This window comes from Cynocephalus volans, chromosome 7 (assembly GCF_027409185.1).
Source record: "Cynocephalus volans isolate mCynVol1 chromosome 7, mCynVol1.pri, whole genome shotgun sequence".
In the NCBI taxonomy this organism is placed as follows: domain Eukaryota; kingdom Metazoa; phylum Chordata; class Mammalia; order Dermoptera; family Cynocephalidae; genus Cynocephalus; species Cynocephalus volans.
In genome coordinates this window covers 85,554,853-85,568,991 of record NC_084466.1, presented here as the reverse complement: position 1 = coordinate 85,568,991, position 14,139 = coordinate 85,554,853, and the positions used below count along the sequence as shown (strand labels likewise).

Below are 14,139 nucleotides of genomic sequence, written 5' to 3'. Positions count from 1 at the left end.
ATATGAACAGCCAGGATCACTGTAAAATTGAGAGGAAATTTTGTAAAAATCATATCACTGAAGAAGATCCATAGCAATGTTTTAGAATATTTAGACAGATAAGAAAATGTAAGCTTCCATTCATGCAGTCATTCTTCCTGTTTCTAGAGGGAAAATCTTATGAACTAGAACAACTTATATCTGATGCCTAAAGTTGTTACTAGCATCCTAGGAAAAAATGAAAGTTGTTTAGAAAACTACCAGAAGTGACTAAAAACACAAAAACCTGAAGCAAGCAAAAAATAGTAGAATAATTAAAGATAAATAAACTTGGGATTGATTTGATTTGATATTACCTACCAATGTTGGCATGAATCTGTGGAAGCATAACAAGGTTAAAAGTGATCAAAATCTCCACTGTACCACAAACTAAACTGCACAGTTGCTTACTATGCACTATTTATCATCCTAGGCCTGGGAATTGTGAAATAATACCAGTTACTAACCTACTATTTTTAAGTGTATTCTGAGCGCTGATACAAGCCATGGGCTGTGTATTATGGATCTTAGAGCTGCAAGGGCCGTTCGGTCAGTGACCACATTTCGTTAGGTTGTGTGTAAGGCTGGGTGCTACAAATACAGACCAGGTGTACAAAACCCACATGCAGCAGAGCTGGGTTCACATGAAACGGGTGGTCAGATTCTGTGGGAATCCGTGGGAGTTGTGACGCTTTCAGGACGTCAGAAAAGCCTTCACAAAGGACTTAGATGATGTGGGGACGCCGTGTAAGGGTGACGAGAAGTTGTGGAGTGAAGAGCTGACTGTGCCTAAAACACAGGGCTCAGCAAAGAGGGGCAGGAGGTGCGGCTGTGGGGACAGCCAGGGGTCAGGTGTGAGGGGGCCCGTCCGCCCGTCACTCACCTGTGCTGATCCTGTGCACCAGGTGAAAGCCATCGGAGGGTGTCAGAGGGAAGTGCCCTGTTTGATTCGCTCTTAGGGACATTCTTTGGGGAGCACTAAGGAGGGAGCCCTGACATGGAAGATGATGGGTTTGAGTGTTTATCGCATATGGAGTGTGTGCTCTGCCAGGGCTGGAAGCACAGGAGGACACCGTGGAGAGGTAAATGGCAAAGGAACAAAGTGGGGATAAAACAAATAATACTCTCCAGCCTCAAGGAAGGACAGGGTTGAAAGTTATGGTTTAGTCAGCAGTCAGATGCTACAGAATTTTCTAGTACAATGAGCACTGGAAGAGGACATTGGGACTTTATGGGGAGCGATTTCAGTAGAGCGATGACAGGGGCAGCCAGGTCGTGATGGGTCAGAGACTGAAGGGAACCAGGGTGGTGCTGTGGGCCGTGGGCTCTCCCAGGGTGCGAGGCAAGCTCCGTGCACGTTCCCTTCCACAGACACCGCCGGTCTTTCAGCTCATGCCACCCCCTGTGCGGGCCCAGCTGTCCCAGCACCGCAGCCTTGCTCCCCTCTGTGTTCGCACCTGCATTCCTCTCACCACTCATTTACTTACTTATTCAACCAATCCCCTCTCTGCTTCTACTCTCTCTCTGACACCACCCTGTCCCCAGGTCAACGCCCTGCCCTACATGGGCTCCAGCACACCACCCTGGGGGGCTTCGATGCTGGAAGGGCTCTACTCACCCAGGAGTCACAGTGACTGTAAACATTAAACTCTACTATTAATAGACATTATCAAATCGATTTTTAAAAAGATCATCTATATGCTGCTTACAAGAGACACAATTAAAACAACTAAAATTTTTGAGAAAATAAAGCTTGAAAATTAAAGAAGGAAAAAGCATACACCGGATCAATACTGACTAAATGAAAGCTGGTGTGAAATAAAAATAATATCACTTATAATGGCACCAGGAGATATGAAGTATTTATGCAAAAACTAAGCAAAATATGTATAAGATCTGTGTACTGAGAGCAAAAAACACTGAAATTAATTTTAAAAATTAAATAAACGGAAAAATAATGTTCATGCATTAGAATATTCAATATTGTTAAGATGTCAATATTCCCAAAATTGATACTTATATTCAGCACAATGACAGTCAAAATTCCAGCAGGAATTTTTGTAGAACTGATGAGCTGATTCTAAAATTTACATTTAAAGCCAAAGGAACTAGAATAAAGTGAAATAAGTGAAAAAAGAGAAAATATTGTACAATTCCCACTTGTACAAAGTACCTAGAGTAGTCAGATGCATAGAAACAGTAGAACGGAGGTTACCAGGGTGTGGGGAAGGAGGTCCGGGGGTCAGTGTTCAATGGGTACAGAGTTTCAGTCTGAAATGATGAAGAGTTCTGATGAAGTGTTGATGGGCGTACAAAAGTGTGGATGTACTTAATGTTACTAGACTGTACAATTAAAAATGGCTAACATAGATCTTGTTATGTATATTTTATCACAGTAAAAAATGCTTAAAGGAACTAGCCAAAACAATTCTGCAAAAGGTAAAGCTAGAGAACTCACTATGTGTTTTCAAGACTTGCTGTAAATTTGGAATCAATACAGGAAAATATTGGCAAAAGTCTAGAAAGCTGAACAGCATAGAGAGTCCAGAAGTAGAACTGCATGTGGCTGAGTAATTGTCAGCAAAGATTCAAAGGTAATTTAATGGAGAATGTACGAATTTTTCATTACGATGGAGCAAACGGATGTTCATATGCAAAATAGTGAATCGCTATACCTTGTACCATACCATGCAGAAAAGTTAACTAAAAATTTATTGTAGACCTAAAAGTATATACAAAAACTATAAAAATTCTAGAAGAGAACATAGGAGAAAATCTTTATGTCCTCAGACAAATTAAACTGTTTGAAAATGAAAAACTTTTGATCCTCAATAGACACAGTTAAATAAATACAAGCCACAAACTGGGTAAAAATATGTGCAAATTATGTATCAACAAAAGATTTGTATACAGAATATATTGAAAATTCTTAAACATCAAGAAATTAAACGCTCAATTTAAAACTGGGTTAAAAAAAAAAAAAACTAAACAGACATTTTACCAAAGGAGATATATGGATGGCAAAAACATGTGAAAAATGTTTAACTCAGTTATTAGGGAGATACAAATTAAAACACAATGAGATACCAGCATACACTTGTTAGAATGAGGGAAAACTGACAGCACCAGTGCTGACAAGAACGTGCAGCAACTGTAGCTCTCGTACATGCTTATGGGGATGTAAAATGGTAATGGCCACTTCAGAAAATTAAACTTTGGCCATTTCTTGTTTCTGATACAGTTAACCGTATGCTCCCATGCGACCAGTACATAAAGGTTTGCAGGAGCCTTCTTCACAATCATCAAAACCCAAATGTCCTTCAGCTGATGAATGGATAAACTGTAGTTGAGTATTCATCCAGTGGAATGCTTCTCATCAATTAAAAAAACAAATTACTGATTCATATCAGTGGATTAATATCAAATGCATTTTTCTCATGAAAGAAGGCAATCTGGAAAGGCTACATACTGTGTGATTCCATTTATTTTATATTCCGGAACAGGCAAAACTACAGGGACAGAAATCAGACCGGTCGTTACCAAGGAAAGGGAGCGGGGGTGGTAGGAGGGCTGCCGAGGGCACGGGCGCAGCTGCTGATGGCCGGAGAGCTGTTCTGTATCTTGATCGTGTTGGCGGTTGCACAACTGTATAAGCCTGTGAAAACTCGCAGCAGTGTTCACTTTTTAGTGAAATTTTACTTAGGGTAAATTTTATTGTTTATAAACTGTTTATTAGTCTGTTTCTGTTGCTTATAACAGAATACCTGGAACTGGGTAATTTGTAAGAAAACAAAATTTATTTATTGCAGTTTTGAAGGCTGGGAAGTCCAAGGTTGAGGGTATGTCTGGTGAGGGCCTTCTCTTGGTGGGGATTCTGTACCGAGTTCTATGGTCATGTGGGGTGTCACACGAAGGGGGGTGCAAGAGTGAGCAAAAGTGCTTCTTCCTCTCCTTACAAAACCCCTAGTGCCACTCCCATGATAACCATTCATCCATTAACCCATGGATCCATGAATGGATTAAGGCATGTGCGAGGGCAGAGCCTCCATGGTCCAGTCATCTTTCAAACACCATGTTGAAGACTGAGTTCCAACATGAGCTTTGGAGGGTCATTCACACCAGAGCACAATCTGTACCTCAATATATCTGGCTTAAAAAAAAAAAACAACACCTAAACAAAGAGCTAGGCATATTCTTTCGTTTTCAAGCATTGCGTGGTAATTTGTTACTTGCACAAGGTTATAAATTCACTTATCAAAATCACAGAATACTGAAGGTGAAAGGAGACTTACATCAGCTTATGTCAATTCCCTCATTTTTTCAAATAAAGTAATGGCCAGAGAAGGGAATGATACATGACAATGAACAATTAGCTGCGGCAATCTGATTATGTAAATTAGCTACTTCAAAGGCTAGGATTAGCGTTAGGGTTTTTTCCTGATATAACAACATAGAGTTCAGAAAACTGCTGGTATCCGTTCACTTGAACCCAGAAATTCAGCAGCAGATTTTCAGATTAGAATTTATAATTTTGAAATTCCACTTTATAACATAAAGTTCCTAAGTTTTAGGACATAAAATTATTTTAAGACATAAAATTCTACTTTAGAACATAACATTCCATTTTAGGACATAAAATTCCACTTTAGGACACACAGCTCCACACTAGGACATAAAACTTCCAGTAGAAATGTTTGCTAAAAAATGACTACTTATCCATACATTATGGATTTTATAATAGTTCTAATGTTGGTTTAATTTCATAAGCCATGTCTTATAAATGCACTGTTGGATCATGTGAGAAACTCTAAAATAGTGGTTGTCAAATTTCTTATGCTGTGAACCCCTTCTTCAAAACAAATTATCCACTGAACCACACGTGTGAAAAAGACTCTGGAGCTCGTCTGCCTGGATGGGAAGTGGCCCATGGGCAGTGTAAGGGGCTTGCACCAACGCAGAGCTAAGACAGCTGTCCCCGTTGGGAAGAGGACTGCAGTGGTGGTTCATGGATAGAATTCCACACAGAAGAACCACACATTGAATCTGGCTCTTGGTAATGGGGCTTGTCAACAGATGGAGTCCTTGAAAGAAGTCTGCGGCTTCTTATTTCTGTCTGGGAGTTCACCTGTCACTGTATACAGTGTGCTTTAATGTCATTTTCTGGACTGGACTGCTTTCCTTTTTTTTTTTTTTTTTTAATTCTGTCTATTCTGAGGGAAGAGAGGAAAGATTGAAATTCAATTTGTTGAATTTAGGTGCTTTCAAGACATTCAAAAGGGGGAGGAGAATCAGACAATTGTTTATATGGGTATTGAGCTTAGAAGGGAGAATCTAAACTGCAGGTAAAAATGAATGCGTCTTCCATTAGGATGGCTACTATTAAAAAACCGGAAAATAACAAGTGCTGGAAAGCACATAGAGAAACTGGAACTCTTGTGCATTGTCAGTAGGGGTGTAAAGTGAGCGGTGCAGCTGCTGTGGAAAACAGCATGGTGGTTCCCCCAAAATTAAAATTAAATTGTTCCAGCAACTCAACTTTGGGTATATACCCAAAAGAATTGAAAACTGGGTCTTAAAAAGACACTTGTACACCTATGCTTACAGCTTCACTGTTCACAATGGCTAAAGCATGGAAGTGACCCCAGGTGTCCATCGACAGATGAATGGATGAACAAAATGTTGCTATAAATACAGTAGAATATTATTCAGGCTTAAAAATGAAAGAAATACTGACATATGTATAGAGTGGATGAACCTCAAAGATGGTATGCTAAATGAAATAAGCCTTAGTCATAAAATCACAAGCATGGTATGTGTCAGTCTGTTTCTGTTGCTTATAACAAAATATCTGGAACTGGATAATTTGTAAAAGAAATGAAATTTATTGCTCACATTTCTGAGGCTGGGGAGTCCAAAGTCCAGGGAATACATCTGGTGAGGGTCTTCCTTGGTGCTGGCTTCAGCGACACAGGGTATCGCATTGCGAGATGGCAGAAGCAGAGAGAGAAACTCTCGCGTGCTCTTCTTTTAAAGCCCTCAGAATCATGCCCATGACAATTATTAATCCATTTATTAGGGCACAGTCCTCAGAATCTAATCACCTCTTCAAGGTCCCGCCTTTGAATTACCGTAATAGGACCTTCCACCCTCAACAGTTACAATGGGGATTAAGCTTCAATACATAGAACTTGAAGAACACAATTCAGTCCACATCCTGGTGTGGTTCCGTTTCTATGAGGTACTTAGAACAGTCAGACTCGTAGAGACAGAAGGTAGAATGGTGGTTGCCAGGGGAGGGGAGGAGAGGAGAACGGGTAGTTAATGTTCAATGGACACCAACTTTCAGTTTTTATGTCATCTACACTAAGTGAATCATTGCATAGTATATGCTTGTACTGAAACAACATAGTGCACCCCACAAAGATGTACAAGCAAATGTTAAAATTAAAAAAAAGTTTCAGTTTATAAGATAAAGAGTTCTGCAGATGGATGGTGCTGATGGTTGCACAACACTGTGAATATACTTGACACCACTTAACTGTACCCTTAAGAATGGTTAAGACGGTAAATTTTATGTTATGTGTATTTTACCACAATTTTAAAAATGGGAAAAAAAATGGATGAGTCTTCCGTGCTGAGATGCTCATGGAAGCCGAGTCACAGTGAATGCAGGAAAGGGCCGAGGACTGAGACTGAGGAAGCCAGAGGTCAGGGGCTGGGACTGAGACCGAGGAAGCCAGAGGTCAGGGGCTGGGACTGAGACCGAGGAAGCCAGAGGTCAGGGGCTGGGGAGGAAGGACGATCAGGTAAGGAGGCTGAGAAGATGGTTCCAGAAGTGGGAGGAAACCTAGGAGAGCACAGAATATGGAAACCCAGAGAGGACAGTGTTGCAAGAGGAAGAGGTCCAGTGTGCAATGCTGCTGAGAATGTAGAGGGGGGAGGTTGAAATGCCCACGAGACACAATAGCGTGGCGGTCACTGGTGACGGCAGAATTATGTCTCCTGTCCTGTCTGCTAACTCTTTATGGCTGTAAACTCCTTGAGAGCAGGCACCTTGAACAGATTTCTACATCCTTTTACTACTTAATGAACTCACATGATACACTTACAGTCTTAAGGGATTTAGGGTATTTTGGGAATTGTTGGAACTATTTTGCATCCTGACTGTGTTGGTAGCTACACAAATGTATACACATGTTAAAACTTGCAAAACTGTACACCTCAAAAGAATCCATTTTACTGTATCTTAATTAAAAATTTTAAAAATAGCAATGGCGATATTTTTTTTTCTTAATGGTGATGTGCTCTTGGGTGTTTGTTATAAACTGATTCTTTAAACCTTATATGTATTTTCTCAATAGTCCTTTGTATTTACACAAGATTTAATAAATATTGAATATTGAATAAAAACAACTAAAATTTTAAATATGAGGTTACTTGAAAAAGTTCATGAAAAAATAGAAGTAAAAGATAACATGAACCTTCCCATGAACTTTTTGAAGTATCCTCTTAAGGCATTTAGGAAAAATACAGAAAAGTTGGTAGGAAATGTGTGGAAATACTTGCACAACTTAAGTCAATATTAAGAGAAATGAAAGACAGCAATAAAAAACTCTGTATTGTTTCTTTTTTTAACAGACAGGAATGGGTCACTTGCATGTAACACAGGATGGACTTCGCCTGGAAGGGGAATCGGAATTTTTATTCCCATTGTATGCCAAAGAAATACACTCCAGAGTGGTAAGGAAATGATAAAAGATCTAAATAATTTTACTTTATGAAAAATAAATAATGGTTAAGCACGGAAATTTAATACATTTTGGAGGGGACTTCTTAGAGCAGATGCACACGCACGCCTTCATGATGAGCTCTTCGTAACGAGCTTGGCTTCCAGGTGGTGGAGCTTATCTCTGATATTAAATTCTAAAAGAACTTTATTTTCCTGTGCTTCAGACCTGACTTTGGTGGCTTCAGCAATTTAGAACATAATAAACTAAAGGTTTTGGAGATGAAAATCTTCACCCAAAAAAACTTAAATTTCTTTGCCTCAGTACAAGTCACATAAGCACACTTATTTCAGGGCATTCAAATTATCTGAGAAGCTTAGAAAGAAACTGGATTTATAGTAGTATGTTAATTATACTAATACATAGTAGTATATTAATTATACTAATTACAGGTTATGATCCTGTAGGATTCTCTGTAATTAGATTCAACATCACCATTAAATAATTGTGTCACTTTAAAAGTCAATCAGAATTTTCTTCATTTACCTCAGTGGAATTTATAAGACACATAGCCAAGAATAAAATACAAATAAGGTCAAACAATTTTTGTAATAAATCCTATTTTTCTGTATGTGATACTGTGGACTTTATAGTAGACATAAGCATTATTGCTATATTATTGCAGTGTTATCGATAAGTGGCGTTACTCCACCCAAATAGTTAAAACCTCATCCAACTATAACTTACCAGTTATTTAAGGAGCGCGTTCTTCATTTTCCTTCCATATTTCTGGATATGAAAGGATATTTCAGTCTCTCCTACCTGCAGAGGCTGTACCACCTGCTATAGGTGAATTAGAAAGGAGACAAAAGACTTACTACTAAGTACTAAGAAACACGAGGTCTTGTTAGAGAGGTAAACGTACTCCTGAACTAGACACTGGAACATTCACCAAGCTCTGCTACCAGGTACAGAACGATACAGCATAAAACTTACACATAAATACTGATCACAAAGGAGAAGTCCTAGTGACTGCAAAGCATGTAAGTAGTCATGGGCCCTGTTGTTTCTGGGAATATCTTATTGGTGGAAGGAGCAGACAACTGACCTTTAATATCATAGGCGGAGGCATGCGTGATTATGATTCTGTGAACTTATTCAGGTAACACACTTCCATTAATCGTGATGGCATTTCAACATGTAAAGTAGCCTTGTCATACAGGAACGTGGGGAACTAATGCAGCTTTTGTAAAACGGGAAGTATTAGAACTAATACTTTTCTCCCCAGAGGTTTGTTACCTGATCCCCCACTATATTTTTGGAAAAAATCAGACTGGTAAAATGGCCTGGTGCTGGAAATCAGATGACAAGATCATAGGAAATTTAATATTCTGAAATTAATAATAACTTTCAGTTATAGTTTATCTTACCAGACATTTCATCTCCAGTGTGCTTTAAAAAAAAACAGGGAGGAAAATTACAAAAAATATTTCAGATAATTGTAAATTAAAATCTCACAATGTGGCATTAATGAGGATGTCAATCAACATATAAAATTATAGTAACAATTTGAATATTATGTGATAACAGCTGTACAGTATTTTTTAATACGGCTTTCCAGTAATAGCAGTCACGGGACAAAACTATGCCTCATGGCTTCTATATGCACTGATACAACTTCCCTTTTCAAAGATGAGTCTAGGAAGCAATTTTCCATAAAATTAAAGAAAAGAAATTATTTTATGAATCTGTAAAATTTGACATGTAATTCATTTATCAATATTTCTGGGCTGAAAGAATTTCTTAAATATAATTCAACATGGTGATTTGGTCTCTAAAATCTGAATAATCAGTAACCCTTCAAAAGTAACATGAGGTCTTGCCAGGATTATGCTTTGAGTTCATGGTTTAAGCTTATCTGCCCAGCCCATTAACCCAAACATAGAGCAATTGTTTCTATTTTTTTTTTCTTTTTTTGTAATGATAATAAGAACTACAATTTATTTAAAATCTACTAGTGGTCAGACACAATATTTTGTGCTTTAGTTATAGGTTTTTTAAAAATTTATTTATTTATTATTACTATTATTTCTTTACATCAAAAGATGTTGTTGTGTAGTAGTAGGAGGGGCTGGTGGGAGGGCAGTAGGGAAACAGGTGGATGGGGGGCAGGGCCGGCCTGGTTGCAGAGGGTGGGGGGGCATGGCTGAGGCCAGTGGACTCCCCCAACTCCAGCTCAGGAGCCTGGGGGGTTTCTGAGAGTGGCTCGGTTGTTGCTGGGCTGGATGTGAATGTTGTGGAGCGTGGCTGAGGCCCTTGGCCCCCCCCGACACACACACAGTTATTTCTGATAAAAACAAAAAAGTTTATTTAAAAAAGATAGCCATGATCAAAAACAAAATGAAACAGAAATACACAGTAGTAAAGCTTTATTTGAAATGATCATCTGCAGTGCTCACAACCCTAAAAGAATCAAGGACTGCTTACAGCCAGAGACCCAAACACTCCTACATGGAAGGGAGTCCAGGCAGGACCATTGCATGAGACAAGGAGGAAGGCAGGACATAGCTGCAGCTACTGCTCGGCTTGAGTAAAGCTGCATCTCTGTGGGGAGGAGGCCAGGACTTGAATATCACTGAGGACAGGAGCCCTAAGCCACCATTAAAAGACAGGGAGGCCCAGAAGTCTGAATGAAAACAGTAGTAAGGACTTTAGACACCCTGGTGAGAGCGGGAAGGAAAATATATCCACATAAGGGAGGTTTAAAACTGAAATTGCAAATGACAAGAGGAAAAAAAAATACATACATATATATCCAATAAACTTTACAGAAAAGAGGATTGACATCCAACTAAATAAAAATAGTCAATCTGAAAATGCCTAGAAAAGCATACTTAAGATTGTCAAAGAGATAAAGCTCTTTTTGAGGAGTTTTCACTAAAAAAGCAAAAAATTATAAAATCAAAACAAATTATAGGGCAAAAATAATTGAATAGATTTAACCTCCTGCATTAAATACCTAAAAATTTTTTTTAAAATACATGAAACTGTTTTTCAAATATTGGAGAACAGGCAGCTCAGGAGACAGTGATCCCTGAGAGAAAGTAAACAAAGGCTGAGCCCTAGGATTACCCCCAGGTTACTGCCTGCAGAGAGTTTCCAGGCCTCAGCCAGGGAGGGGAGCCAGTGCAGAGGCAGGTGGTCTCCCTGAGTTGAGGGGACAGGATTTGGAGTCCAAGGAGACCAGGGCAGCTGGAGGTCACAGGGTAGCTGGAGTGCCACAGAGGAGGGGGCTGTTGCACACTGACAGAGCTCCAGAGATGGCAGAGAGCTCTCCCTCCCTCCACCCTGCCCCACCCCAACCCCCACTGAGTCTGTGGGTAAGAACTTCTCAGTGCATGTGTGTGAGGAGCCTACCTGACCCTGGGGAAATAACCACTTGAAGGAAACAGGTGAGTAACTCTGGAATTCACACAGGGTTGGGAACAGTTCGTGTTCCCACTGGCCACAGTGGAAAAACTCATCAGTCATGGGGCATCAGGTAGAATACCGAAAGGCATTGGCTCAGTAGTGACACCAGATCAATACTAGAACTAATGCTGCTCTGGTCCCATTTAACAGAGCTTCACAGTCAGCCTTGAAAGCCTCATGCTTTTTCCAAGTGACTTAGTGTGTTCCATCTGTGCACAAATCTCAGGGAAAGCATGACTGTGTGCAGGAGAGACACAAACGATGGAGAGACAGAAAAGACCCAAATCAGTCTCCTAGAGATCAAAAGTATAATAACTGGAATTTTAAAAAGTCAATGGGTGGCATTAACAGATTAGCAACAGACTGGACACCACAGGAAAAAAGATTAGTGAACATGAAGACAGCAATAGATACTCTCCAAAATGGGACACATGGAAAAGAGACTAAAAGATATAAACAGAGCATCAATGGACCGAGGGACATGTCACGGGGCCTTACATGTGTGGAACTGGAATCTCCAAAGGAGAGGAGAAAGAAAAGAGGACAATATGTGTGACAAAAACTTTAAACCCACAGATCAAACATGATCAAAGAACCACAAACAGAAGAAACAAGAAAACTCCATCAAGGCACATCATAATTAAATTGCTTAAAACCTGAGATAAAGAGAAAATCTTATAATCAGGCAGAGGAAAAGGACACGTTACATACAAAGGAGTGAGGAAAAGGATGACACTGGACTAGTCAGGAATAATTCAAGAAGGCACCGAGGCAGCAGCGTTAAAGCAGTAAAAGAAAAGGCCGGCCTAGAATTCTATACCTAGCAAAAATATCTTCCAAAACAAAAGCCAAAATAAAGACTTTTTCAGACTAACTAAAGCTGAAAAAAATTCACTCTGGCAGGCCAGCACTGCAGGAAATGTTAAAGGAAACCCTTCAGGCAAAGGAAGTGTAACACCAGACGGAAATCTAGATCTTCACACACCAAAAAGATTTAATACCAGAAATGTAAATATGTGGTTAAACAAAAAATTATTTTAAAACGTTTTAGAAGATACATGACTACTTAAAGCAGAGATAATGTATTTTGAAATTTATAACAGAATAAAAGTAAATGTTTGACAACAATGAAGCAAAGACCATGAGGAAAAAAATGGAAGTCCTATTATAACGTTCTTATATCATGTATAGAGTGGCAAAAATTACCTGAAGACAGACCATGATAAGTTAAACATGTATAGTATAAATCTAAGGTAAACACACAAAATAAAAAATATAGTTAATACATCAACCAAAGAGATATATATGAAATCATAAATACGAATTAATCCAAAAGGAGACAAAGAGAAATGAGATAAATAAAAAACAAATAGCAACTTGGTAGATTTAAACCATCTTTTATGGGTTGATTTGGGTAAACCAGCCCATATCAGCAATTACATTGTTATAAACATCCCAGTTGAAAGACAGATTGTCAGATTGAATGAAAAAGCAAGACCAACTATACGCCGCCTACAAGAAACCCACCTTAATTATAAGAACACAAGTATGTTAAAGTAAAAGAAAGAAAAGATATACTATATAGCACTAACAAGAGAAAGTTGGAGTGGTTGTAGCAGTAGCAGGCAAGGTGGATTTCAGAGCAGAGAGAGAAAGATTTCAGAGGTACAGAGGGTCATTCAGATAATATGAAGTAAATTCATCAACATTGATATAGCTAAACATTTATATACCTAACATGAAGAGCTTCAAGATACTTGAAGCAAAACTGACAGAACTATAAGAAAAAACAGAAATACCCACATTTGTAGTCAGAGATTTTAACATTCCTTTCTCAATAATTGATAGGACAAATGATACGAAATCAATAAGGATTTAGAAGACTTGAATAACGCTGTCGACCAATTTGATCTACTTAACATTTACAGAGCTGTCCACCCAACATCAGCAGAATACAAGTTATTTTCAAATGCACAGGAAACGTTTATCAAAATAGACCATATTTTGTACATAAACTGAAAAGTATTCAAGAAATACAACATATGTTATCTGAGCACCATGGATTTAATGACAACAGCAGCACAAAGATGTCTGAAGGTGTATTAGTCAGGGCTCTCCAGAGAGAGAGAATCGGTAGGATGTGTTATGATTATATGAGAGGGATTTATTAGGGGATTAGCTCAAGTGGCTGTGAAGAAAAGTCCCAGGATAGGCCGTCTGCAAATGGGATGCTGGCCGTGTGGCTCAGTCCACGTCCGAAGGTCTCAAAACCAGGGAAGCTGACGGTGTCCTTGGTGTTAAGTCCTGGAACCCAAAAGCTGGAGAGTCTCGAGCTCTGATGTCCATGGACAGGACAGAAGAGTGTGTCCAGCTCCAGCGGGTCCGGGAGAGATCCAGCTCTTTCCTCTGTCTTTTGTTCTCTCCCAACCCCCAGCGGATGGGACGGTTCCCACCACACTGAGTGCGGGTCTCTCCCACCCAGGCCACTCAGACTCTGTACTGGTCTCTGCTGCAAGCGCCGGCACAGAGACACCTAAAGAGACAGCTTTGCCAGGTTCTCCGCGTTCCTTCATCTAACCAAGTGGACACCTAGAATTAACCTTCGCAGAAAGTTCTTCAAATATATTTGGAAATTAAATGGAAGATTTATAAATAGCCCATGGGTCAAAGAAGAAATCAGAAGAGAAATTAAAGAGTATTTAAAATGAAAACGAAAAAGAGAAAAACAACACGTGAAATTTGGGGAATGAAGCTAAAGCGGTGCTTGGAGGGAAACTTGCAGTGCTGAACGCCTGTGTCAAGAAAGGCAGCCAGTGACTGCAGCTTCCTCTTTGAGAAGCTGGAAAAAGAACAAATTAAACCAAAAGTAAGAGGAAGACATGAAAGAAGAGCAGAAATCAACGAAATAGAAAACATGAAAACA

At 39.3% G+C, this 14,139-nt stretch overlaps 1 protein-coding gene across 2 annotated transcripts in view; it reads left to right on the top strand.

The window, feature by feature from the left end:
• The window catches only part of SGCG (sarcoglycan gamma), a 108,324-nt gene that overhangs the window by 40,884 nt on the left and 53,301 nt on the right, over positions 1-14,139 (top strand). For both annotated transcript variants that reach the window (XM_063103165.1, XM_063103166.1), the window contains exon 3: positions 7,657-7,758. In XM_063103165.1, coding sequence (XP_062959235.1) covers positions 7,657-7,758 — 102 coding nt within the window. The remainder of the gene's footprint in view (positions 1-7,656; positions 7,759-14,139) is intronic.